The sequence below is a fragment of the Lagenorhynchus albirostris genome, chromosome 4 (genome assembly GCF_949774975.1).
Source record: "Lagenorhynchus albirostris chromosome 4, mLagAlb1.1, whole genome shotgun sequence".
Taxonomy (NCBI): domain Eukaryota; kingdom Metazoa; phylum Chordata; class Mammalia; order Artiodactyla; family Delphinidae; genus Lagenorhynchus; species Lagenorhynchus albirostris.
In genome coordinates, this window is record NC_083098.1 from 105,058,950 (window position 1) to 105,083,232 (window position 24,283).

At 45.0% G+C, this 24,283-nt stretch overlaps 1 protein-coding gene across 1 annotated transcript in view; it reads left to right on the plus strand.

Annotated features, from left to right (window-relative positions):
* Positions 1-1,043: 1,043 nt before the first annotated feature.
* Positions 1,044-24,283, plus strand: part of TAPT1 (transmembrane anterior posterior transformation 1) — a 63,339-nt gene continuing 40,099 nt past the window's right edge. The window contains exons 1-2 of the mRNA XM_060148473.1: positions 1,044-1,830; positions 14,302-14,432. Of these exons, the coding sequence (XP_060004456.1) occupies positions 1,044-1,830; positions 14,302-14,432 (918 nt within the window). The remainder of the gene's footprint in view (positions 1,831-14,301; positions 14,433-24,283) is intronic.

A 24,283-nucleotide genomic window follows, 5' to 3' on the forward strand; every position in this document is an offset into this window, starting at 1 on the left:
CTGTAAAGGAATCTTAGAGGCCATACAATTTTCAGTACCTTTTGATTTTCAAAATGATTCTGAAGATTTGACCAGAGCACTTGTTTTTGATTGATTCATTAAGACTCAGTTTTGACCAAATATAGCCAAAACAGAGAATTTCATGGTCACAGGAATGTTTAGAAATGTCATCCTCTGAACTGTTCCATTTTATGAAGGGGAATGAGGATGTTCCAAAGGCATCAGTTCCTCCTTTCACTGGCGGCCGAGGGTCAGTTCCCAGCTACGGGGCCTTTTTGGTCCATCTTGGTCGCTCGCCCGTCTCTTACCCTGCTGTTAGACTGTTAGGCGGCTGCCCGCAGCACGGTGCCCCAAATAGCTCACCATGAGTCTGCAACCAGGTAGGTACTCACTAGTGACAATAGAACACTCAAGGTCTTTGGTGAATCAACACGAGGTCGACTTTGCTCTATTCACACCCGTTTATATCTGGCTCTCAAGTTTAGGTCTAGGGTAATTTCCAGACAGCTTAATGCTAAGGAAAGAATTACAGTTTTCCGTTTTCGAATCAAAAGGGTACCAGAGGTACAGGTGAAGTTGGCAGAAGAGAACTCGACCTGTCACGGTCCCCCTAAATGGAGTGCCCGGCCCCTTCCCCGAGCCCCGGGCATCTTCACTTCCAGGAGCCCTGCGGCGGCGGTGGTCTGGGCACCGCCCTCGGTGCGGAGTCACACGCCTGAGCTGCAAAGGACAGTCACCCCAAGTAAAGAGGTCGCCCAGGTGATGGAGCAAGGGCACCACGGCGGCCAAGAGCTGTATCCGAACCCTAATGCCGAAAGACAATCTAGTTTGTCCGCGGGCGCGAAAAACGTATAAAGCACACTGCTCCTCGGGCTGAGTCCCTGAGACCATCGCTTCTCCTCCGCGCCCCCACCTGTTGGGTAGCATCTCCGGGCTCCTCCTTGCCCAAGTGCTTTGGAAACTGTCAACAAAAACCTAGAGGCCAGGGAATGTGACAGGTGATCGTAACTATGCAGAGGAGATGGAGCCCAGATAGCGGACCTATGGGGCCGGGCCTCGCGGGGGTCGGGGATCTGGAGCCGGGCCCTCAGAGCCGCGGCCACGCGAGCTGTGCCAAGACCGGGCGGGCGGCGCCGGCGCACTCCGGGCACCGAGCCTGCAAAACGGGCCCCGGGCGAGCGGCCGGCCACCTCGCAGACAGCGGGCAGCAGGCGCAGCGGCCGCCGCCCCTGGGCGCCTCGGCCAACCCTCCGGCCGCCGCCGCCTCCGCTCTTGCCCCGCTCCCGCCGGGGCCCCGACCCGAGCCCCGGAGGCGCTCGTTCTCCCCGGCCGCGCGACCCGGCTGCATGGAGCCCGCCGCTGGGTCCAAGACGGCCGAGCCCGGCACGGCGCAGGAAGCCAGCGCGCGCTACGGCGACGGCAGGAAGAAGATGGCGGCGGCCGTGACGGCTGCGGCCTCTCACGCGCAGCTGACGCTAATGGCGCGCGCCGGCCGGCGGACCGCGGATAGTGGTGGCAGCGGCGGCCCGGGCTCCACCGAGGGGCGGGGCGAGGCGGGAAGGGGGCCGGCCGGAGGCGGAGGCCGGGCGGGAGGCTGCAGGGAGGCGGTGGGGAAGGTTTGTTGTGCTCGGAACATGGCGGGCGTCGGCGACGCGACCGCCCAGAGAGAAGGCGGCGGCGGCGGCGCCGACATCCCGGAGAGGGAAGGCCGCGGAGACGCGGAGCAGCCGGGCGGCGGCGGTCACGGGCCCCCGCCGGCGCCTCAGCACACGGAGACACTGGGCTTCTACGAGAGCGACCGCCGGCGGGAGCGGCGCCGCAGCCGCGCAGGTGAGAAGGGCGGGCGGGCGGCGCTAGGCCGCGGCGAGAGAGCGGAGGGGGGCGGGGGGCGCCGTGGGACTGCCGGCTGCGAGCTCCGGGGTCGCCGCTGCCTCCGGGGCCGCCGTGGTGTGGGCGCGCGGAGCCGCCGCAGCTCCCGAGGCTCCGCGGCCGCTGACAGCTCCTCGGGCGGGTCCGCGCGCAGCGCCGAGGCCCCGGCGGCAAACGCCCAGCCAGGTAGGTGCGTCCGAGAGAGAGGGCTGTGGCCCGGGGAGTTCGTCCCCACTCGCTTTCCTGCTTTTGAAAGGTCTTTCAAAACAAAACAGAACGCCTGGTATCCTCACGCCTCGATAACGTTGGCGAGCATCTCCCCACGTCTCAGGGAGCCCAGAACTGAGAAACGCAAGACTGATTTCATTATCTGTGTGTCAAGGTGACTTTTGTTCTGTGTTTTAAGCGAAGTTGAGTCATCGAAACCTGTTAACTTGCCCTCTAAATTTGTGTTCTTCTGCTGCAGATAACAAGGTGGTAATAATGACCGTAAAGTTCAGTCATTTTGCTCAGGACATAAATATTTAGCACTCCTGCAAATGTTACCTGTGAACTTTTCCTAAACCGAAACTTAAGCCACTTTGAAAAAAAAGAAAAAGGCTGCGTAAGATGCACTTGTGGATCCTAATTTCAATGACCGGTTTTAAGCATATTGTTACAATGTTGTTTCTTTAAGCTATAGGAATTTATTCTTATTTTTAGAGAGTTTTTAAAAGTTGCATTTGTATTCATATTGCAGTTGTGTATTAAGCTTAAAAAGGAAAGACTGAGATGTGTGTTTCATTGAATATAGGGTGATAATAGCATTTTAATTCTTAAATAATTCTAAGTTTTGAGCAGGAACAGACCCATAACTACATTAATTTCTTCCAACTAAAAATTTGCTTCTGGTACACAATAGGAGCTGCATTAGCCGTTATTTCCTGCAGTTCATGCAAATAAATGTTTAAGTACTAAGGCTTACTGCATCATTGATTGCACTCGGGTATTGAAGATGTGGGAGTACTTAAATGCTAACTTAAGGCTGATCAGGTAAGATCCCGATTGATTTGCTAATTATCAGAAGTAGACGTAGGTTAGACTTTGAAGAGGTCTTTATCTTTGAAAAATTAAGTACAGACTGTACCTTGTTTTGTCTTTTTCAATGAACCACTTAGAAATTCTCAACTCTAAGTTGTCAGTTAAACACTTGCTTGGGCGAGTATTTACTTTCTAAATTGGTCAGATCTAAGTAAGACAAAGTATTAAATCTCTTAGCTGTCTGTTTACTTACTTGGACTTCAAAATTAAAAGCACTCTGGTGCAAATAGAAAAAAATGTAGCCAGATTTCACTATAATTTCTTTGAAATATTTATGAGTTTTAGGAAAGCCAACATTATAAAAGCCTTTGTTACTGTTTGCATGCAGAAAAAATGAAGTTGTTAGGTGCCTTTTGATGATCGTAGATGTTGGGCTTCTGGAGTAACCCTTAACACCCCTTCCGTGGCCCTGCTGGTCATGGGTCTGGATATCTGGTACTGTGGACTTCCATTGACTTCACGCCGCCTGTGCATTCTTCATCATCATGGGTTACGGAGCGTGGTTTACTTAACATGTTTGAAGCCGGACTTTTAACCCGGAGTTGCAGGAAGTCGTTATCGGGGACACACTTCCGGCTTTAGTCTTTGGGGTAGTCATTGTTTCCCCAATTCTGGACGTTATGTTGAGGAGAGATGACTGTGGCAGCTCTTGGGGATGAGGACTTAGGTGAGAATCCCAGGAGTATTTCAGCTGGAGTCACCAGCCAGCGTTGTTGTGTCTGGGCCTGCACATGGGCCCTTTGTCCTTTCCCCCGGGTGTCTGTCTCTTCTCCGCTAGTTACACAGCTCTTGCCCTTGCCAGTGCCCACTCTCCAACTCTGATGCTGCACTGGTCAGGCATCCTCGCTGGAGATTAGAATTCTTTCAGTCACTCTGAAATGCCCTGGGCTGCTAAGTGGCTTCTGCATTCACCCTAACCCTGCAGCATTGCTCCCTTCCACTGCTCAGCATCCTTTCCTTCCTCTCCTGTCCGGAATTTAGAAAACTCTTACCTAGGGGCTGCCCTGGGCCAGAGGGCCTTGGAGTGGCACCACCTAGTGTCATGTGAGAAATATTTCTTCCCGAATCAAATGTCTTCCAGGCCTAGGTGCTTGCACTTAAGGTGTTACATGTCCATTTTTTATATTCTGGTGCTGCCTCTGATACTCTAGTCTTCCCCCCGTCCCCTGCCAATTCAGGGCAACCTTTGTCTTTACTTTTTTTTTTTTTTTGCGGTACGCGGGCCTCTCACTGCTGTGGCCTCTCCCGCTGCGGAGCACAGGCTCCAGACGCACAGGCTCAGTGGCCATGGCTCATGGGCACAGCCGCTCCGCGGCATGTGGGAACTTCCCGGACCAGGGCACGAACCCGTATCCCCTGCATCGGCAGGCAGACTCTCAACCACTGCGCCACCAGGGAAGCCCTGTCTTTCCTTTTGAAAGTCATAATTTTAGTGTCTTGTTGGCGTGAACCATCAGTTAGTTCCAAAGTCTCCGTTATCATATCTCCCAAGGAATTTAGGACTCTTATAAATTAGACGTTTGTTGGCCTGCCCTAACCATCTACGGTCCCGTAAATGAATATACAGATTAGGTGATTATCCAAATCCTCTGAATCCAAGTAAAATAATTCAAAACGTAATGTTTGAGGTTCCTGTTTTTATTTTATACCTGTCTGTGTTCATTGATAGTTTTTTTTTTTATGTTGGGGGTAGGAGTTTATTAATTAATTTATTTATTTTTGCTGTGTTGGGTCTTCGTTTCTGTGCGAGGGCTTTCGCTAGTTGTGGCAAGCGAGGGCCATTCTTCATCGTGGTGCGTGGGCCTCTCACTATCGCGGCCTCTCTTGTTGAGGAGCACAGGCTCAGTAGTTGTGGCTCACGGGCCTAGTTGCTCCGCGGCATGTGGGATCCTCCCAGACCAGGGCTCGAACCCGTGTCCGCTGCATTAGCAGGCAGATTCTCAACCACTGCACCACCAGGGAAGCCCGTTTATAGGTTTGTAGAATATTTATGTATATTAGTTTGTATATATACAGCTACATCAAGGGTAAGCTTTCTTTTTGTTTGTCTTTTCAAACTCTTCTAATCACTTTGTTCACTGAACTCCCTCTGACTTATATGTAGCCTGGCAATGGGCTGAGACTTTTCTCAGGCTCTAGTACTTAAACCTTAACATAGATAGGAATGGATATCCCACTCGTCATTCCTGGTTTCATTCTCTCACTCATAATGGTTACTGTGTATTCCACCGTAGCCTTATGTGGTCACCTGTCTTGAACTCTGGGTATAGTAGTCATCAAGAACCGCAGATTCATCTCTTCTGTCTTCTTTTTTTCCTCTTCTTAAAAATATGACCAACTTCTATTGTCCTTTTTGATATAAGACCAGATAATAAGTACATATGACTGGGACTTCCCTGGTGGTCCAGTGATTAGGACTCCATGCTTTTGCTTTCTCTGTTCAGGTTTGATCCCTGGTCAGGGAACTAAGATCCTGTAAGCTGCATGGCACGGCCAAAAAAAAAAAAAAAAGTACATATTACTATGTTTCCATGCTTGTGCCCCACTTCACAGGTCTGCAGAAGTTCTAAGTGGGAGAATTTCTGTATAGCCATATTCCCATTTAGGAATCTAGGCCCAGCAAGTCAACTTTTGACTAAGAATTAGGCAATCTGTGCTTGGCTTGGTTCAGTTGTTCAATTGCTTTGTAGACTCTATGCTTGCCTAATCCATTTGGCTCTGTTTCATAACTCCACTACTAAATAGTTTAGTATCTGAAGTATCTAAGTTGGCTCTAGTGACTGGAGACTTAACAGTAGAAGACTCGTTGTAAAATAAATACAACACCTACTGGTGAGGATGAAACAATACCTATATAATGCAGGTATTGGAGTATGCATAGGGATAGGTATTGCTTGTAAAACAAAAGAACTTGAAGTAAGGTATGGGTGAACAGTATGGTTTTTGACTGTAGCAGTGCCATGGGCCCATTTTGTTCCTTTTTAGGTGGTGACTCGTCACTCTGGAGCTTAAACTTGTTATCCATCCCTTGTGCTTCTCTTCTCTTTCTTTACATTTTAAACTTCTTGCTTTACCTCCATAAGAGAATGAACAGAGGCAGGAAGAAAGACTAAAACTCAGAAAAGCCAACTGATCTCCTTTTTAGCAGCTCCCACAAAAGATTTTGAGTGGGACAAGGGTTTTAACTGTTCGTATTCACTATGTCCCATTGTGTATTTGAAAATTTAACATTTTGAATATTAAAATACATTCTCATTTAACCAGTCCTGATCCTCTATAGTATGTTACATAGTTATCCTTATGGCCCCAAACTTATCCTGATGGATGATTAAAGGCTGTGATTCTGAAAATTATGCTCTAGAGTAAATCAGTTTCTCATTTACAAAGGAAAGTAAGAATAATTGTAAAACTCCCTGAGAAATTACTTGGAGTGAACACAGCCCTGATGCAAATAAAGTAAAATTAGCTTCTTCTCTTCTGACAGATGATTGCTCTCCTTTGAAAATTCTCACTTGCTTTACTTAACAAGTACTTGTAAACTGAACAAGCAATGAAAAGTTATTTATTTTGATCTTTGACTGGTTCAATATTCTTGACCTTTTTAAGATGTTTACCTTCCACCTAGTTTACCCTCCAAAATTCAGTCCTAGCAGCTCATTTGCAGCCCACTTTGGGGATGCTTGCATAAGAGAGAAAGAGGTCTTTGGAAAGACTGTATCATTGACTGTCAAGTTAATGATATTTTGTTCCCATTTTTAGTCCCTTACTTTGTAACCTTATGACCTTGGAAAAAGTCACTTCTCTTTTTGTATCTGTTTTCCATCTATAAATTTATGAATATTCTACCTATTCTTTACTTCCCTAAATGAGATTATTTATAAACAGTTTGAGGACCTTAAAAGTTCGACTGGAACCTTTACTGTATTTGACTTAGGAAAGCAGAATTGCTGTCATTGATTCCTAGTTGGCCTTGTACAAGGGTGTGCCTTTGTATTTGTGTAATAAACTTGTAACTAATATTTTAGTGTAACTTTAGTAAAGCCTATTAAATTTTTGCATTATTTAAGATTGTGGAGATTTGCATGTTTCATAGTATTTTCCTAGCAGTTAACCAATATTACTTTACAGTTTTTTTGATGGTCAATGGTATTTTAAGAAAGATATATTTAGACATATTACTGAACATGTAAATATATTTATGATTACTCATTACTTCAAATTAATACTTTTTTATACTGAGTTTTTATTTCTAAAACAAGCTCTCTCAGAAGATAATTAAACAATATTTCTTCTTTTAGGGATGAGGAAGAAACCATTTATACTGTACTTTTTCTCAATTTAAGATACTGGATCACAAGGCAATTCTGTGGTAGATGAATATTGTTTAAAAATAATCTGGAAGAATTGATCCAGGTTTATGATTGGTATTATTTTCCTAGTGTTAAATATTCATAATTGGCAAGACTAACTTATTCAAATGTAGAAGCTCGTTTCTATTATAATTGTTGATAAATAGTAAAATACTTCTATTTTTAAAAGACTTTCACTGAATATTTCTTCTTGGTGAGATCTGGATAAATGAACCAAAATTGGTTGACCTCTGAAGAGTTCAAACGGTATTCAGAAAATAAACAATTGGATTATTTTATTTTGGAAAATAATTTGCACTTAAACTATAAAGAAAGATGTTTGGCATAACAAATGAAAGTGACTCTTGCTAAGAAGGAATGAAATATCACCATGGTATGGAAAAAGTTACGGTTCAGTTAGCTAGCAGAATTCTTGAAGAGTGGCACCCACAGGTCAAAGAACAGTAGTAGCCTTCCTAAATCATTAGCCAGGCACTCTACCCAGTATCACGGGACAAGTGAGTTCAGGTAAGTCTGTAGAATGCTAGAGAACAGCGTTTAAAACAACGGCAGCAACAAACAAAAGCACTGAAACACAGCTATATTTTGGAACAGAAGATTGAGTAGCATCCTGCAGACAATATCCATGGCCAGGAAAAGATGGAGGTGGGGAGACCAGACAGAGCGGCAAGACTACCCTATGCCTTAGGAGCTCAGGCCACCGGGCAACAGAATCTTGTTCTTCAGCGTGAATCAGATGGCTCCTTCTGACAGGTTGAAGCCAGATCAGGGCTAGGTCATCTTCTCTAGTACGATTGTCAGATAGATGGGTGATAATTATGGTCCAGGGGAGAGAGCACGCTGGACTTGGAGTTCAGAGATCCAGGTTCTATTCCCAACTTGCCCCTTAGCTTTTCAGTGACTTTGGACAAGTCTCCTAACCTCTGTGAGCCTCAGATTCTTCATTTGCAAAATGTGAATGCTGTTAACTGTTCTTTAGCTCTCAGAATTGTGAGAATTTCATGAAGTAGTGTGAGCAGGACCTTTGTAAACTACCCCAGGCCATCTAGCGGGAGGATCCTAATCCCTTAAGTAGGGCCAGTTCTCCAGGAGTGGGGGAGGAGGAGGAGGAGGTAAGAAAGCTTTCAAAATATTTCACCCCATGAAGCTTTTTTGTTGTTGTTGTTAGTATTGCTTTAATGTTTCTTTTAAAACCATTCCCCAGCCATTAGTATGGTGTTAACTGTAGGCAAACACTGCCCTTACACTCAGAACTCACTGCTGGCCGGACCTGAAGAAGATCTGGGTACATGGTGCTTGCTTTCAGAAAGCTCATAGGCTGGTAAGGGAGCTGATTAGTAAACAGTGTAACTTCATAGAAGTAAACCCAGAATGCTACAGGAGCACAGAGATGGGGGGTGGGGAGAGACCCAGTTTTCCAGAACACAATGGCCTGTTTACAAAAGCACTTGAGACAGTGATAGAATAATCTGGTGCCAAAAAGCACACACTTTAGGATAGACTGCTTGATTTGAATGCTGGCTCTACCATTTGGCTTGCTCTGTGACCTTGGAGACCTCCTTAACTTCTCTGTGCCTTGGTTTCGTCATCTATAAATTGGGCATAATTATAAAAACTGTCTCATAGTTATGAGAGGTGTCTACTCAAAACATGTTTTATCATTTGATTTTTAAGTGTTTACTTTTAAATTTTCTATGGAAAATCAAAATTGGTGTTTATAACTAAAATTCTTGCATTTCTAGAGGTAAAATCCTGACATGACACTTTATCATATTTACTATATAGTTAAAACACTTTCATAGGTTTATATGTTATAACTTGTTTAAGGAAAATTAGTTACTTAAGTTATATAGTTTGTTAAAGATGCTTATTTGATGTGTTACCTTTTATCCATGGAAACAGGATTGCAGAAATAGCAATAAACATTAGGTAACCACCAAACTAGAATTGGTTAATACTATAGATCATGTGAAATTACTAGTCAGTAGTTCAAGCATTGTGTCATGCTTTGCAGTTTTCATATCCTTTCATTCAAGTCCTCTCTCAGTCCCTCGAACATCCTTTGTGGATGGCAAGCAGGTAACAGGTGTTGTAAAACTGCTCCAAGCCTTGGTTTCCTCTTCTGTAAAATTGAGATCTATGAGTGGAGCGGGGTCACGGCACTAATGAGTGACAGAACTGGTGCCAGAACTTCCTTCTTCTAATTGCTAGTCCTGTGCTCTCTTTGTGCATCATAACAAAACCCTTATTATGGTGGAAGCTCGGTCACCTTGTGGGCACCAGGGAAGGCACCATTATGGAGGATAATTTTCTAAGTAAACAAGGGTACAGTGTTGGGCTGCACCCTGCGGGCCTACAAGCCCTGTGCTTGCCCAGCTTCAAGACTGAAGAAAGAGCCTGGACTCAGCAACAGAGACATCAGTAGTTTAATGGATGGGGGATCTTACACACGTGAAGCAAGGTCCTGGAGTGACATCCCACAATGTGTGGCTGACAGCGGGCAGGACATGGTGGCAGTCTTCGCTCTCAGGGAGAGTGGGAGATTACCAGTTATAGGGCAGTTGACCTCAGGTAGGCTCATTAGTTACCAGGGAAACCAGTAGGGGGCACACCCCTCACTACCCCTTTGATAAGAACAGTCACTAGCTGGGGCCTGAGGCAAGTATATAGGAAGATCACTCATGTGCCTAAGATGTAGGTGAAGCAGGCACTGGCTGGGCAGGGGAAGTACAGAGAGCAAGAGAACAGCCACCTTTAGTGGCCTCACCATACATGCAGCTGTCTCAACCTTTTAATTTTATTTGAGTTTTTTTAAAAAATTATTTATTTATTTATTTATACCTGCGTTGGGCCCTTGCTGCTGCACCCTAATTGCGGCGAGCGAGGGCTACTCTTCGTTGCGGTTCGCGGGCTTCTCATTGCGGTGGCTTCTCTTGTTGCGGAGCATGGGCTCTAGGCGCGAGGGCTTAAGTAGTTGCGGCACGTGAGCTCAGTAGTTGTGGCGCACGGGCTTAGTTGCTCCGCAGCATGTGGGATCTTCCCGGACCAGGGCTTGAACCCTTGTCCCCTGCATTGGCAGGCAGATTCTTAACCACTGAGCCACCAGGGAAGCCCTTAATTTGCTTTTTAAAATTTAAAATTGTACGGTAACCTGTTTATCTCCTTCACACACTGTGATACTAGTACGCTCCCCAACTTCCTGCACTTACTAGGGACGATGCACCCAGCCACTCACCAGCTGTGACTGCATTGCGGTGCCCTGTCCTCCTAGGGGTGGAGGGACAGGTACCTGTTGGGGGACCTTTTCCATCATTTGGATGCATACGGACTGGAGGCTCCTTAGCTCCGGCGACTGCTCAGTCCAGTGAGACACCAGGAGCTTTGCGTTCTTGCCCTGCTAAGAACACCCCAGTCTCAGAACACACCTGCCTCAGTCACGGGCTCTCTTCCCAAGAATCTGCTACTCTCTGCTTTTGCCACTTCTAATTTCTGATTCTGTTTTTCTCTCTGCCACACCCTCCATTGTGATTTCCCTTCCTCTTCTCTGATCCACACATTCTTTCAGCGAGCATTGGTTGAGCACCTCTTACATGCTGTACCCCGAGGATGCAAAGGTAGAGGAGAACACCAGACAAGAAAACGCATGTACCGTGGCTCCGGGAAGCATGGAGCTGAGTTGGGGGAGGACTTGTTCTGCCTGGGGAACCTGGGAAATCTTCACGGGGCAGGTGACTCTGCACGTGTTCACCTGTGGAGGCTGGAAGGGAGTTCTCAGGCCAGTGAACAGTGTGATCCAACTGACACATTTGCCAGCAGTGAGAAGTGATGTAACTAGAAAATCATAACCTTGAGGTTCAGGGAGGCAGTTGTGCGGCACTGCTGGAAAGATAGCCAGGGGCCAAGGCTGCAAGGCTCTGGTGTTGCCACTGCCGAGGTGTTGACCTCACCTGGAGGTCCCACGAGCCCCAGAGGGTTTCCATGGCTGGCCTGCGTGCACACGGACAGGCGCCAGGCCAGGTGGGACCGAGGGGACAAAGAATCGGAAGGAGGGCTCCGGTCAGGAATCCTCTGCAGTAACCTGGAGAGAGGACGAGGACCAAATGCAGGCTGAGCCCGGAAAGAAGAGGGCACAGTTAATAAACATTTCGAGAAAGAGTCATTAGGGCTTGGGGAGAGGAGGGACGGGATGGTCAGAATTGGTCCCAAGCCGCCAGCGTAGAACCCTCTGTATCACTGGTGAGCCCTGAGCTAACAGCAGGTCTGCAGGAGGTCGGGGGAGGGGGGGGATTAGTGGAGAAGAGGTGATGTTTGGATTTGCTGGTTTAAAGGTGCCTTTGGGATTTCCAGGTGGCAGTTGGAAATATTGGTTCAGGCTCAGGAGTCAGAGCTGAAGGTATGGTGACTTAAGGATTTAGATGATGGTTTTGACCTTAGACGGCCCAAATAGAGTATGTGTAGGAAAAAAAAGACAAGAAAAAGAGAAGGTGGCTGATGACACATCAGAGAATATGGCCTTAACGGATGGCTGGCATTTTACTGTAACCGTACTTTGTTCGGATGTAGTGAATAGAGCACCGAACCGACCAGCAAATGCTTAAGGGTCCGGTGGTGGAGGAGGCACCCCGCAGAGACTTAGGTTAGCAGAGGTGATTCCGAGAGCAGAGCGCCACTGATGGGGGTGGCAGGCAGGAATGTGAAGCTGGGGGCAGATGCCGCTCAGCAGTTATGGTGAAGTGACCTTTGGGGCTCATGACTCAGCTTGCTGGCGCCAGTGAAACTTTGTGTAAGTGCAGTTTCTTCCGCTCTCTGAATGTCCTGTTGCTTCCCAGTTTTCACAGGAAAGAACTGATATTTTAGATATTAGCTAATTAAAACATCCCTTTCTTTCTAATTGGAAAACTGAACTGTGTGCACATATAACTGTTTGATCCTTCTTTTCCATTTTAGCTGTTTTGCAGCTCAAAAGACTCTTTTTCTCTCCTTCAGACGGTAGATCTTGTCCTGGACCTAGCCAGCCAACAGCATATTAGAAAGTTCCTAGCCAGAAATTTTACTCTACACAGATTTGGTTATACTAAGGCCTTTTTTTTTTTTTCCTTTTCATTTATTTATTTTATTTTAATTATTTATTTTTGGCTGCGTTGGGTCTTCGTTGCTGCGCGCAGGCGTTCTCTAGTTGCAGCGAGCGGGGGCTACTCTTCTTAGCGGTGATCAGGCTTCTCATTGTGGTGGCTTCTCTTGTTGCGGAGCATGGGCTCTAGGTGTGCGGGCTTCAGCAGTTGCAGCTCGCGGGCTCAGTAGCTGTGGCTCACGGGCTGTAGAGCGCAGGCTCATTAGTTGTGGTGCACGGGCTTAGTTGCTCCACAGCATGTGGGATCTTCCCAGACCAGGGCTCGAACCTGTGCCCCCTGCATCGGCAGGCGGTTTCTTAACCACTACGCCTCCAGGGAAGTCCCTATACTAAGGCCTTTTAGTCTGAACATCTATTAATATATGCAGCGAAGTTTACATCTTGTGTACATGGCTTCAACCATAAATGTACTGAGAGTACCGTGCTCGTGGTGCACTGGATGATTTGGCCTGCCCCTGTGCTGAGCTGCAGTAGGTGGAAGTCCGGTTTTCTCTCCATCTGTTTCAGTCTCCTGTTTCAGACAGCTTTCATGGTATCACTGACTCTCCAAATGGATTATGAATCTTGTATTTTAAGAAAATGTGTGTAATTTTTGGGGGAAAGCTGTAACTTCTATACATAAGCAAGCCACTTCACCTGATGCTCAAAGAACTAGCGATCTGTCCCAGCGTTGGAGGAAGTAAGCTGTTTTTAGGCCCACTGGGAGATAATAAGTCCACTTCTGAGTCTTCCTAAGGGCTTTTCAAGGGTATTTTGGACTATACACTGTTCCCCATCCCTGCAGCCTTTAAATCCTAGCATCACATAAGACGTAACTATGAGGGTCGATCACTCGTAAATGAAATCAACTTCCCCTCTTTGTCATTTTTTGGAGGGAACACCAATACTGTGTTTGGTAAAAGGACCACGAGGCCAGCTCAGAGCAAAGAGGACAATTTGAAACCTTTGGTGTGCTGAGTTCTGGAAGAGAGGATGGCCTCCTAGAGAGTAGAAGTAGGGATGTCTGTGAAGTTGGGGACTGAGAAGTCACCAAGGTTCTGGACTGTCAGAGAAATGTCACCCAGTGGGAAGATTGGGATCAGGCATTAACACCCTTACTTCTCATCTCAAGTCCTCCAGGTACAGCCAAATGGAAAGCATTCCACCTCCTTTGGCCTTTCTTTCCTCAGCTGAGATGAGATGACTGTGGGTGAATTTGCCTCAGAGGAACCGAGGAAACAGGTGGACAAATCCAAGGAAAGGGAGGTCTTTCAGATCGGGTTGAGGTTCTGTTTTGTATGACTTATTATAATTACCATCATGTTGGGAAGCCTTCACCTGGGGAAGTGGCATTATTTAGATACTTGCAGGATCTCTGAGGCTGAAGAAGGAAGAATTTGCACCAGTGTCTGTGTACTTCACCCAGGATAGTTCTTGGGCTGAAGCAATGCCTGTTAGGTGACTTGGCTCCCTTTTGAGTGTGTGTGTGTGTGTGTGTATCTCCATTTTGCATGTACTTGGTATCTACTCTTTTTACCTGCCTTCATCTCTCCATCAGTCCAGGTCCTATATCACCTGTGAGACCCAGGGCTAGACTCTCACAGAACACTTTTCTAACTATTCTGGCTCATAGTAATCGTCCCTTTTATATTCCTGTGACTTTTTCAGTTTATATCACACAGAACAGCAATTTTCTCAACAGTCTTTTCCGGTGGTTTGTGTGCAGTTCAGTTCTGGGCACAGAAATGTAGATTACTTTGTTTTATTCTCTTGTTGTTTTGCATATACATTACCTGTAGCACCAGCTAGCATGGAAGTTCCTTGATAAATACTGTTCTTTTTGTTTTGTCTTTTTTTTTTTTTTTCCTGTAGAGCTTTCATTGTTGAGGTTCCTCAGTGCTGAACTAACCAGAGGGTACTTCCTTGAACATAATGAGGCCAAGTATACAGAAAGAAGAGAAAGAGTGTACACTTGTATGCGAATACCAAGAGAATTGGAAAAGGTACTTTTTTTTTTTAACTCGTCGTTTTGAAAATGATGTCAATATGTTAATTCTATTAAAAAAATTGTGAACAGCTTGAGTTGCGTTTTTAAAATATTGGAAATAGCGTGATCATAAATAATTAAATATATTGGGGGAGTAGGAATTCCCATTCAGGAAGAGTCTTAAAAAGTGTATTTTTAGTGTAAGATCCAGTGATTTTTAACTTTGCAACTTATTAAACTTACCATATTCCCATTTGTGTCCCACCCAAATAACTTTTTCAAGGAATTGCTCTCTACTTATTCCTTTAGTTCTCTTCAGTTTTGTTTTACTAGAAGCAGTTTTTTTCCCATTCAGAGTCATATAAATTATTTAATTGCACCCTTTTTTTTAAGGTTTCAGTTTCTCAGAAAGCCCTCGTTTTTAAAAACAGTTTCTTCAAAGAAAAACGACAATTTGTTTCACCTTCATCACAGAAAACATCTCAGCATAGGATAAACATAGTAATAGCAGCACTAAATCTTTGCACATAGGGCGCTCCCTTGATTGTGTCCCAGGCCATCAAGACCAGTCAGATACGAAATCAAGGCCGCTCTGTCTACATTGATAGAGTTGACCAGTGTGAGCAAGAAGGAAAGAATTAAGAAATAATTCAGCTTTAGCTATACTGAAACACGTTTTCATACTTTTATAGTAACGTAAAATTTGTAATGTTCCAGTCACTTCTCTAGAATCATACTTTACTATTGGAGTTGGTATCGGAAGAGTTTGGTTGGTTTGGAGTTGGGTTGCTTTCTCAGTGTATTATAATAACAAGAGGTGTGGTACAGTGAAAAGGAAGGATGCCCGGTTTGAGAGATGTTGCTTTCAGTAGGTTCTTAGTGGCGCATCATGTGCTGAAGCTTTGGAAAGTTCTGTATTAGGGTGAGATTTAGAGAGCTAGGGAGCCAGCAGACATTTGAGACAATGAAACAGCTTGTTGCCTTTGGTCAGGATCATTAAACATGCGTAGCTATTATTGTGTTGCTGCTTTTCTGGGGAGTTCTAGGGTTCTGTGGAGGAGCCGAGGGCTGGAGGTGAGGAGGGAGTTGGAGGCCTGGGGGGCACCCTCGACAGCACTCCTCCCCAGGTGCAGCATCAACCTTATTTTGTGTATTGGAGTTGCTTTAAGATTTTGTCCTGGAGGGACCTAGGGGGTGATGTTTCTTTTGCTTGAGAAAAAAAAAAATTTTTTTTAAGGTAAGTCTTGTGTCTTTCTTAAAACACTTTAACCTGCTTTTCAAAGCTCACTGTTTTCTACCAATGATAAGCCATGGCTGGAAATGTGAGGACACTGCTGGAGGCGTGGACCTCTGCGGCCTGGACTCTTGTCGGGGACAGTGCCGGCCTCGTCCGCCCACCTGTCTGAGCTGCTCTGGACTCCCATTTTGCTCTGGGAGAGCACAGAGGGATTTGCCTGCAGTCACAGGCAGACTTTATGGACACGCCCGGGAAGCTGGTTCGACACGGAGAGGTGTCCATCTGACCCCTTCTATCATCCCACCTGTGGCAGAAATAGTGCGTGATGGCAGCATCCTCTCGTAATTCTGTCACCTCATCAGAGGCAGGTTCAATACACCCATCGTTCTCTCTTTATTAGCAACATTGAAATCACAGACAGGTTTCTGGGTAGATTTCTTACAGAAACTTGTAAGCGTTTCATGTTTGTTATTGTATTAAATTGTCTTCTGGGGGAAATCCCTGCAGGTCTTTCTGGGACTGCAGTATAAACCATTGTTTTTCAAACTGTGGTCCGGTACAGGACCACTGATAGGTGGAGTAACCCATACGGTTACTAATCAGTTAGGATTTATTTTTTTTTAATTAAAGAATAGAAAAAGTATCAGATTGCATTCATTGCCTGTGCTAAGGGTAAGTATTTTTTCTTAAAACTTAGGTCTCACTTCTATGTGTATAAAACGTATTAACGTCAGAAAAGTTGAATGGGCACTGCTCATGCACAGTTGTAATTATTCTAATCCTGTTTCCCATGAGAGAGAGAGGCTTTTAGCTTTAGGCCTATTTAGGAAATTTTCATTTAGTCTCTTAGAACAACACTTTAGCAATTTTACTGCTTAAAATGTACGAAAGAATGTCTTCTTTTTCAGTTTAGAGCAATTTCTTCTTCTAAGACTAAGTGAAGCACAGAGGAAAGTTAGATTTCAGTTTAATTCCAGGCTTAAATGTCTCTCAAAACAGCATGAATTCACTCTGCTCTCTCTAAGGCCTTTATTTGATATGTGGGGATCCCACTTCAGACTTCTATTGTGAGAGGTGAGAGGCTATCTAGATATTCACGCTAATCTAATTTATTTTTTATTGGTTTCCTTTGTGTTTGTCTATTCTAATATGTAATACCTTATTCATTTTTTTATTGTTCTTGTTTTTTTGGGTGCATGCTAATATATTTTCACCTAACCTTTGCAGGAAGAGAAAGTTGATAATTAAAGAGCACTTTGTGTCTACAGGGATTGCAAATACTATAAAGCATGTAATTACTGCATATTATACTTTAAAGTCAAGAGAAAGGTCAGCTTAGTATCTCTTACCGAACCTGTTTAGTGATTGTAAAAAAAAAAAAAAAAATCCCATGTTTTTTGTGTCAGTGGATAAACACATTATACTTGACATTTAATAAAGGTGAATTGCTTACATATTTAAAATAGTATTTCCAATTATTAGCACTTTTTTACATTTGAACTTTTCAATCTTAGGTAAGCGTATGAAATTTTGGAGCATTTTGTTGGCTTTTGGGCAACATTTCCTCTTTTCCTCCACAATCCCTTTTCCCCTGTGCCCACACACACCCCTTGGGTTCTTGTCCTAGATCTGCTGCTAACTGCTTACGTGGTCCACTTTGGGGGCTGTGTTCTTCTCTTCCATTACAAGGAGGAGGCTGAACTGTACTTTCTGTGCATCCTGAACTGAGAGCCAGGATAGCAACGTGGGTTAAGGGCATGAACTCTAAAGTCAGTCTGCCTGGACTTGGATCTTGGCTCCACAGTTTATTAACTGTGCGGCCTTGATTAATTTACTTCTGTCCGTGTGCCTCGGTTTTCTCATCTGTGTGTTAATTATGTGGTGAGCCTTCTGTGAGTGTTTTTAAATCTTTACAAGCCTCTCTTCAGCAAATTGGGAATGCCTTGCCCTGGGAGAACAAGAAGAATTTTGAAAGGTTTCTTGTCCCCAGGTTGCATTCCAGTGGAAGTCTCATTTGCAATAGGGGTAGCTGTCATCTTGGGCTGAGTACAGCAGGAAGTGATTGGGAAAGGACTGATTTTCAAGGTTCTCCTGTGTCCCTCTTTCATCTCCTGCTATACTTCCATCTTCCTTCTTTGCTAGCTAATAAACGACTTTTCTAACCCTGCAAGGGCCATGATTTTCTGACTCTCAGCCCTCTTGGATTGCTGACGTCCTGCAGAAAGAGCCTTTAGGGAAAACTGTTTTCTTCCCTCTTTTTAGCCAGACTGTCTTAGGGTAAAGCTTATCTCTTTCATGAGGATTTAGCTAATGGCCATAGAGATAACATACCTTACACCCTGACATTTTCTGCTGAGCCCTCAAGTCTGACCTCAGCAGGCACGGGGCTGGAGCTGACAGTTAGGATAGACAGTGGTTGCTTTAATCAGGTGCTGGTGGAACCAGGGCAGGGGATCACCAGTTTCCCAGAGAGGAAATTCCTGGTGAGTGATTTTCACTGCTTCTTACCCCACTTGGCTTGGCCAGTTACATCCCATCTCTGGCATCCATTTCTGTGTTACTAATAAAACGAATAGCATTTATCAAATAAGGATTAGATGCTTAGCACTGTCCTGAGCACCTGAAATGAAATAGCATTAAATCCCATCAGCAGCCTCCTGAGGTATAAGTACCATGAACGTTCCGTGTCCTCTTCCTGCCACACTCTGCCGTCCCATGTAGACGCCCAGACAGATCTCACCTTCAACCCATGTTTTAGTTAAGCATGTGCTAGTGTGTGTTCTGCATTTTGACCCCATAGGAACAGTTTACCCCACACCATGTACAAAATCATCCCTTGTCCAATGGCTAGTTTTGTCATATGAGTGAATCCAAAACTGCAGGAAGTAGTGAAGAAATGCTCAGCATAGTATTGGATTGGCCAAAAAGTTCGTTCGGGTTTTTCCGTAAGGTGTTACACGTTTCCTTAACATCTTAACAGAAAAACCGGAACGAACTTTTTGGCCAACCCCATATTTTCTAAAATTCCCTAATGTATTTAAATACTAATTTAGAGAGATACAGCTCACTCATGCATTTATTTATTAATTTCCTCTGTCTTTGTTTTGAGTGCTCACTGTGTTCCAGGCACTTTTACAGTGTGGGAGCAGAGAGATAAACATAAGACTCGTGAAGGTAATGGCAAGGTGATGAGGAGAAAGGTCACTTCTGTACATTTTACAGCCTGTGTGGCGGGGACAGGGGTGGTTGTACTAGGGAGATCCAGAGGTGGGAAATTGTTAGGAACACACAAGAAAGGACAGGTACACTGGAAGGTTGGGCTGGATCCAGGTTACTTTGAATGGTTAGGCTAAGGAGTTTAGACTAGCTTTGGGAGGAAATTAAAATTTATTTCTCAAGAATACTTTTAGCTGTATAGGTAACAGAATACCTAATGGCGACTTAAAAAGGTTTTTGAAAAAATTTTTTTTTTTTTTTTTTTTGCGGTACGCGGACCTCTCACTGTTGTGGCCTCTCCCGTTGCGGAGCACAGGCTCCGGACGCACAGGCTCAGCGGCCATGGCTCACAGGCCCAGCCGCTCCGCGGCATGTGGGATCTTCCCGGACCGGGGCACGAACCCGTGTCCCCTGCATCGGCAGGTGGACTCTCAACCACTGCGCCACCAGGGAAGCCCTGAAAAAATTTTTAACAAGTGAAGGGGAAGGAGATCGTAATTGTTCCAGCGGATTAATGAGGCCAGCATGGACTCAAGTCCTTTTTATCTTTCTGTTTCACCATCACTGGCAAATTGGCTCTCAGTCCTCCTTTTAATAGAAAGATGACAGCTGCAACCTTGAGCATTACATCTGCATTACAATCAGAAACAAGAGGAGATGGACAGTGCCACCTTTTCCACTGTCCCTTTTATAAAGAATTTAAAGCTTTCCCAGAGGTGCCCCAGCATGCTTCCTTCCGCTATGTCTTATTAGCCACTGAGTCACACAGCCATCCCTGCTGCACGGGAGACTAGGCCAGTGAATATCATGCTTTTCCAACAAAGGGAGAAACAGATTGAGAATGATAATCGGGTTATCCACCCCTCAGAGCTCTGCTTCTGAAACATAGCAATGTTCAACATGGATCAGAAATAAGAGAAGCAGGGAGAGCTTAAGATCCCTCCATAAGTACGCTCTTTCTTCAGATTAAAATCAATTGATTAGGGCTTCCCTGGTGGCGCAGTCGTTGAGAGTCCACCTGCCAATGCAGGGGACACGGGTTCGTGCCCCGGTCCGGGAAGATCCCACATGCCTCAGAGCGGCTGGGCCCGTGAGCCATGGCCGCTGAGCCTGCGCGTCCAGAGTCTGTGCTCCGCAACGGGAGAGGCCACAACAATGAGAGGCCTGCGTACAGCAAAAAAAAAAAAAAAAATCAATTGATTAATTTTACCTCTTAAGAAATTTATTCCTCGTGTTAAATACATGTCATATGTGGGATGTGATTATTATGAAGACTTTTATCAAAATTACTTTTCTGTAGTTACATATGTTTATGTAACCTTGCCTATATCATAAGAGGTAGAACTAAAATGAAAATATATTTTTGACTTTACCTTATAATTCTGTGCTTTTTGACAATCTTTTATTTCATCATTACCATGCTTTGTATGTTATAGTTATTTAATATATTTTTTTAGAAAATTGAATCCAACTGCTTAGTCTTAAATAGAACTACTTAAGTTCATCAGGTTGAAGATATAAGTATACAGTAGGTATAGAATATTGTGTTTGGGGCATAGACTTTGTTATTATTGGAAGGGAGAGGTTACTGTCACAGAGGGAACTCTTGGGGTCGAGGTGAACAACCTTAGCTTCTCATCTCGGGTCTGCAGGGAAGAGCCCAGTAGCCCGATCATGGTGTTCCTTTGGCTTTGACTTTCTTCGTCTAAGATTAGGCACTTGGACTAGGTCATCTCAGGAGGGTGGGTAGTCCATGACCGTGTGAATTGAGTTTGCTGACGAGGGGCAGAGGAAATGGGAGTAATGGGAAACGTTCACAGCAGGGAAATTTTACATCTCTAGTGGAGGAACTTAGTTCTGCTTTTTTGAGAGTTGGAAGGGGTAATAACATTTAGGAAAAAATAATTCAAAAAGTTCCTTTCAAAATAATGAACTTAGTGAAAATATATAAAGCCTTTTTGTTGTTTCACAGTGTAAGTGTATATTAAGAAAATGTAGTTATAGCCAATGTTTCACCTTTATTTCAATAAAACAGTCCTGAGATTTTGTTATGAGGGTACTTAGATCTGTTTATGGCAGTGATTTTTTGGGCATCCTACTCGGTTTCTAATTTTCATGAAAACGTGTGGGGAATCATCCCCCTAAATTGTTCTCATGATGCAGCTCTTGCTTGTGGCACACCCTGACTCAAGACGTCCACCACATGACTACTAAGACCCTGGAGAGCCTGGGGTATCTGCTCATGTCAGCATCTCGGCAGCCTTGGCTGGTGTTCCTCCTGGCCTGCCTGACGCTTGGCGCCCCTGGCTTGCAGCAGTGGTGACAGCAGCTTCCACGTGTCTTGTGTGACAGTCTTACCGTTCCTAACGCTTCTTGGCGTGGGGCAGGTGGGAGTGCAGATCCATTTTGGCGGGGGCACGAGTAGCCCACTTCAGAGGGAGGTCTTGGAGGTGGTGGGGGATGGCCCAGGCATCCAGGGCTTCCTTGGCCTGGTGTCAGCCCTGTACCTCTTAGGCACATAGGATCCATCAGATGGTTCTAGGGCAACCAGCCAAAGACTTCAGGCCTCCGTCCCCTTCACTGATGTGTTTAAGAGACAATTTGTGACCTTGGCACTGTGGGGCTATGTTTATCTTTTTGGATCAGTAACTTATTTCTGTCACGTTAGCTTTGGAAACAGTCTAAACTCTTTCTCTTCCTCTCTCTTTCCATCGTGCTGTATCAGGCCACTGTGCTGTCTCCCTCAGACTAGTATTCTCCTTCGTAACTGTTCCTGCTGCTTCTCTCAGCCTGCTGCAGTGCGGCTGGTCGCTCCCTAAAAAAAGCAGATTTGAGCCTAGAAGGTGTGTGATTGTAGCCTGCAGCAGCTGCTAAGACCTCGCAAATGTGCCATAGGGTCCTGAGGGCACACCCAGCCTTGTACATCACAGCCCTGTTTGTCCTTGCAGAATACCAAGTAATGGCCCCTGCCTCAAGCAAGGGTTGTTGTAAGGACTAAGTAAGTTAATACAGGTCAAGTGCTTAGAATATTACAGTATTCAACAATGATTAAAATAAGAGAAGTAGGAAAATCTCAAGATCTTTCCATGTGCAGTCTTTCTACAAATTAAAATCTTCAATATATTTATTTACCTCCGAAGAAATGTATTCCTTGTGTTAAATATGTCAGGCATAAATTGACTGTTATGAAGCCTTTTATCAAAATTACCTTGTTTTCTGTATGCACATGCGTTTATGTGACTTTACCTGTCATGAAAGTACTTGGCTCCTTGTAATCTCTTTGTTTACCATCTCCTAGAGTGTAGACTTCCCAGGGGTATGAATTTTTGAATTCAGATGAATAAAAATTATTTTATTATAGGGATGACCTTGAAGCAGTAATTGCTTTCAAAGTCAGTCATTTGTAAACTTCCTTATTGATAACCCAGTCTCCTTGACATCCTTTTAACTGATCCCCGCATGTGAGTTTGTTGAGAACTTCCAGAGCACAGGATAAAGATTTGTGCCCCTTAGTGGTTAACTGAGCAGATTCCTGACCCTCTCATCTGATGATTACATTCTGGCCACACAGCCTCCCACTCACGTTGCACCTGAGCACGCTCTTGTCTTTGCTTGAAATGCTGTTCCTCCTTTCTGTGCCTGGCGGCAGCTAGTACCCATCTTGTCTCCTGGTGGGAGATCTTTGCTAACGCTGTTCCTCCCCCCCCCAGGTGCCCATCCCAAGTTCACCGCCCCCCCACCCCCAGCTTGCTGCTCAGACCTGATCTCAGCGCATCCAGAGCACATCCTTCATCCGGCCCTTACTCTGCAGTCTGTGTTCCGCTCACTAGATTTGAATTCCCTGGAGAAATTGTCCTTCCTAAATGACCTTTCAACCCCTGTGTAGAATTAAGCAGGACGCGTGTTCTACTCTGACAGGAGTAGACCCAGAGCTTTATAAACTGAGACCAGGGGAAGGAAAGAAAACACCCTTCCTGCTTTACTACTGCTTCCCAACTCCCACCCCAGAGCAGCCGCCCTCAGCTCTGGACACTACTTTGTGGTCATGGTGGAGGAGGTAGATTCAGAATTGCCAGAAGATGGTTTGTGCAACTCAAAGAGGCATATTCCAGAATCACTGTGCTTTAATTTTGGCCATAACATTTATTGAAATTTCAAATGGCATTAAAAGGAAGGCAGGAGATTTTTGTCAAAAAAGGAAGCATTTTTAAAAGGTTAAGAAACCTTGCTCCACTCTCCACAGAGAGAAGCTGGCATTTTATTTGTTTATTTCTTTTGAGGCTAGTATTTTTCATATGATTAAGAGCAATAGTGGTAGGTTCACAATGAGTGTGGTAAGAGCTGGTTGTGGAAATTTTCACTAGCGTGTGATGTTTTGTTGACCAGAAGTGTTACAGAATTGTTGTAGTTTTAACATTGATGTTCAATTATTAAAAACTTCTGTTAAATCTTTTTTTTTTTTTTTTAACATATAAAGCCAAATCCAGTGGCAAGGTTGAGGCTGAGTGACAGGTGTCTTCAGTAGAAATAGTGCTTCAGTTTCAAAGCCATGTCTTCTGCAGACCTACTGGCCTTGCCTCCACTGCTCAGGAACTGGGCAAGCTCCCGAGTTTCACTGCAGAGTCGGGGCAGGGGCGGCGTGCTCGGGTTGGAGGTGAGGATGGACGGAGGCCCTCAGGCCCTGTGCACAGCACCTGGCCAGTGCCTGGCCGTATTGCCCAGTACCCGTAAAAGGCTTCTGAAGCCTTTGCACACAAGATCTCCTGCCAGACAGAAAGTCCAGGGAACATTAGAGCATGCAATACATGTTTCGTTAAGAGAGAGAAGGAGGAACAAATCAAAGACTGAGCTAGCTCTGGAAAGTTTTCACACAAAACCTTCTGTAGCATTTTGTCTTCCATCCCCGGGAAAATAACACGGAATGGAAAAGAGGTACAAGCCAAAAACTCCAGTGTGGGGTTTCTTCTTGAAGTTTCTCCATTATGCTTTGGTTTTCTGCATTCTGTTATTCATGTAGTGGCCAGTTCAAAGAGATGACATATTTATAAGGCCTCCCCCACCCTGCCCCCCGTAAAGGTGAGATGCAGCTAAAGTAAGATACCGCCTTCTTCAAGATGGAGAAAGTGAGGTGGGGCTGGAGCAGCAGTACCAGAGGAGGAGAGAAATGGGGAAATGGGGTGAGAGAACAACAAGGGTCCAGTGTGCAAGGCATGACTGTCAGCTGATAGGACGGATGTTCACCCGTGGTTTAAAGAGGCATGTTCCAGAAGCATGGTGCTTCTTTGATTTTAGCCACAACATTGTATTTATTTTGAAATTTCAAGTGGCATTTAAAGGAGATTTTTGTGTTTCTCGAAACAGGGTGGCATATGACACCAATTTCATTGCTTTATAGTCACACCTTGTATATTTCA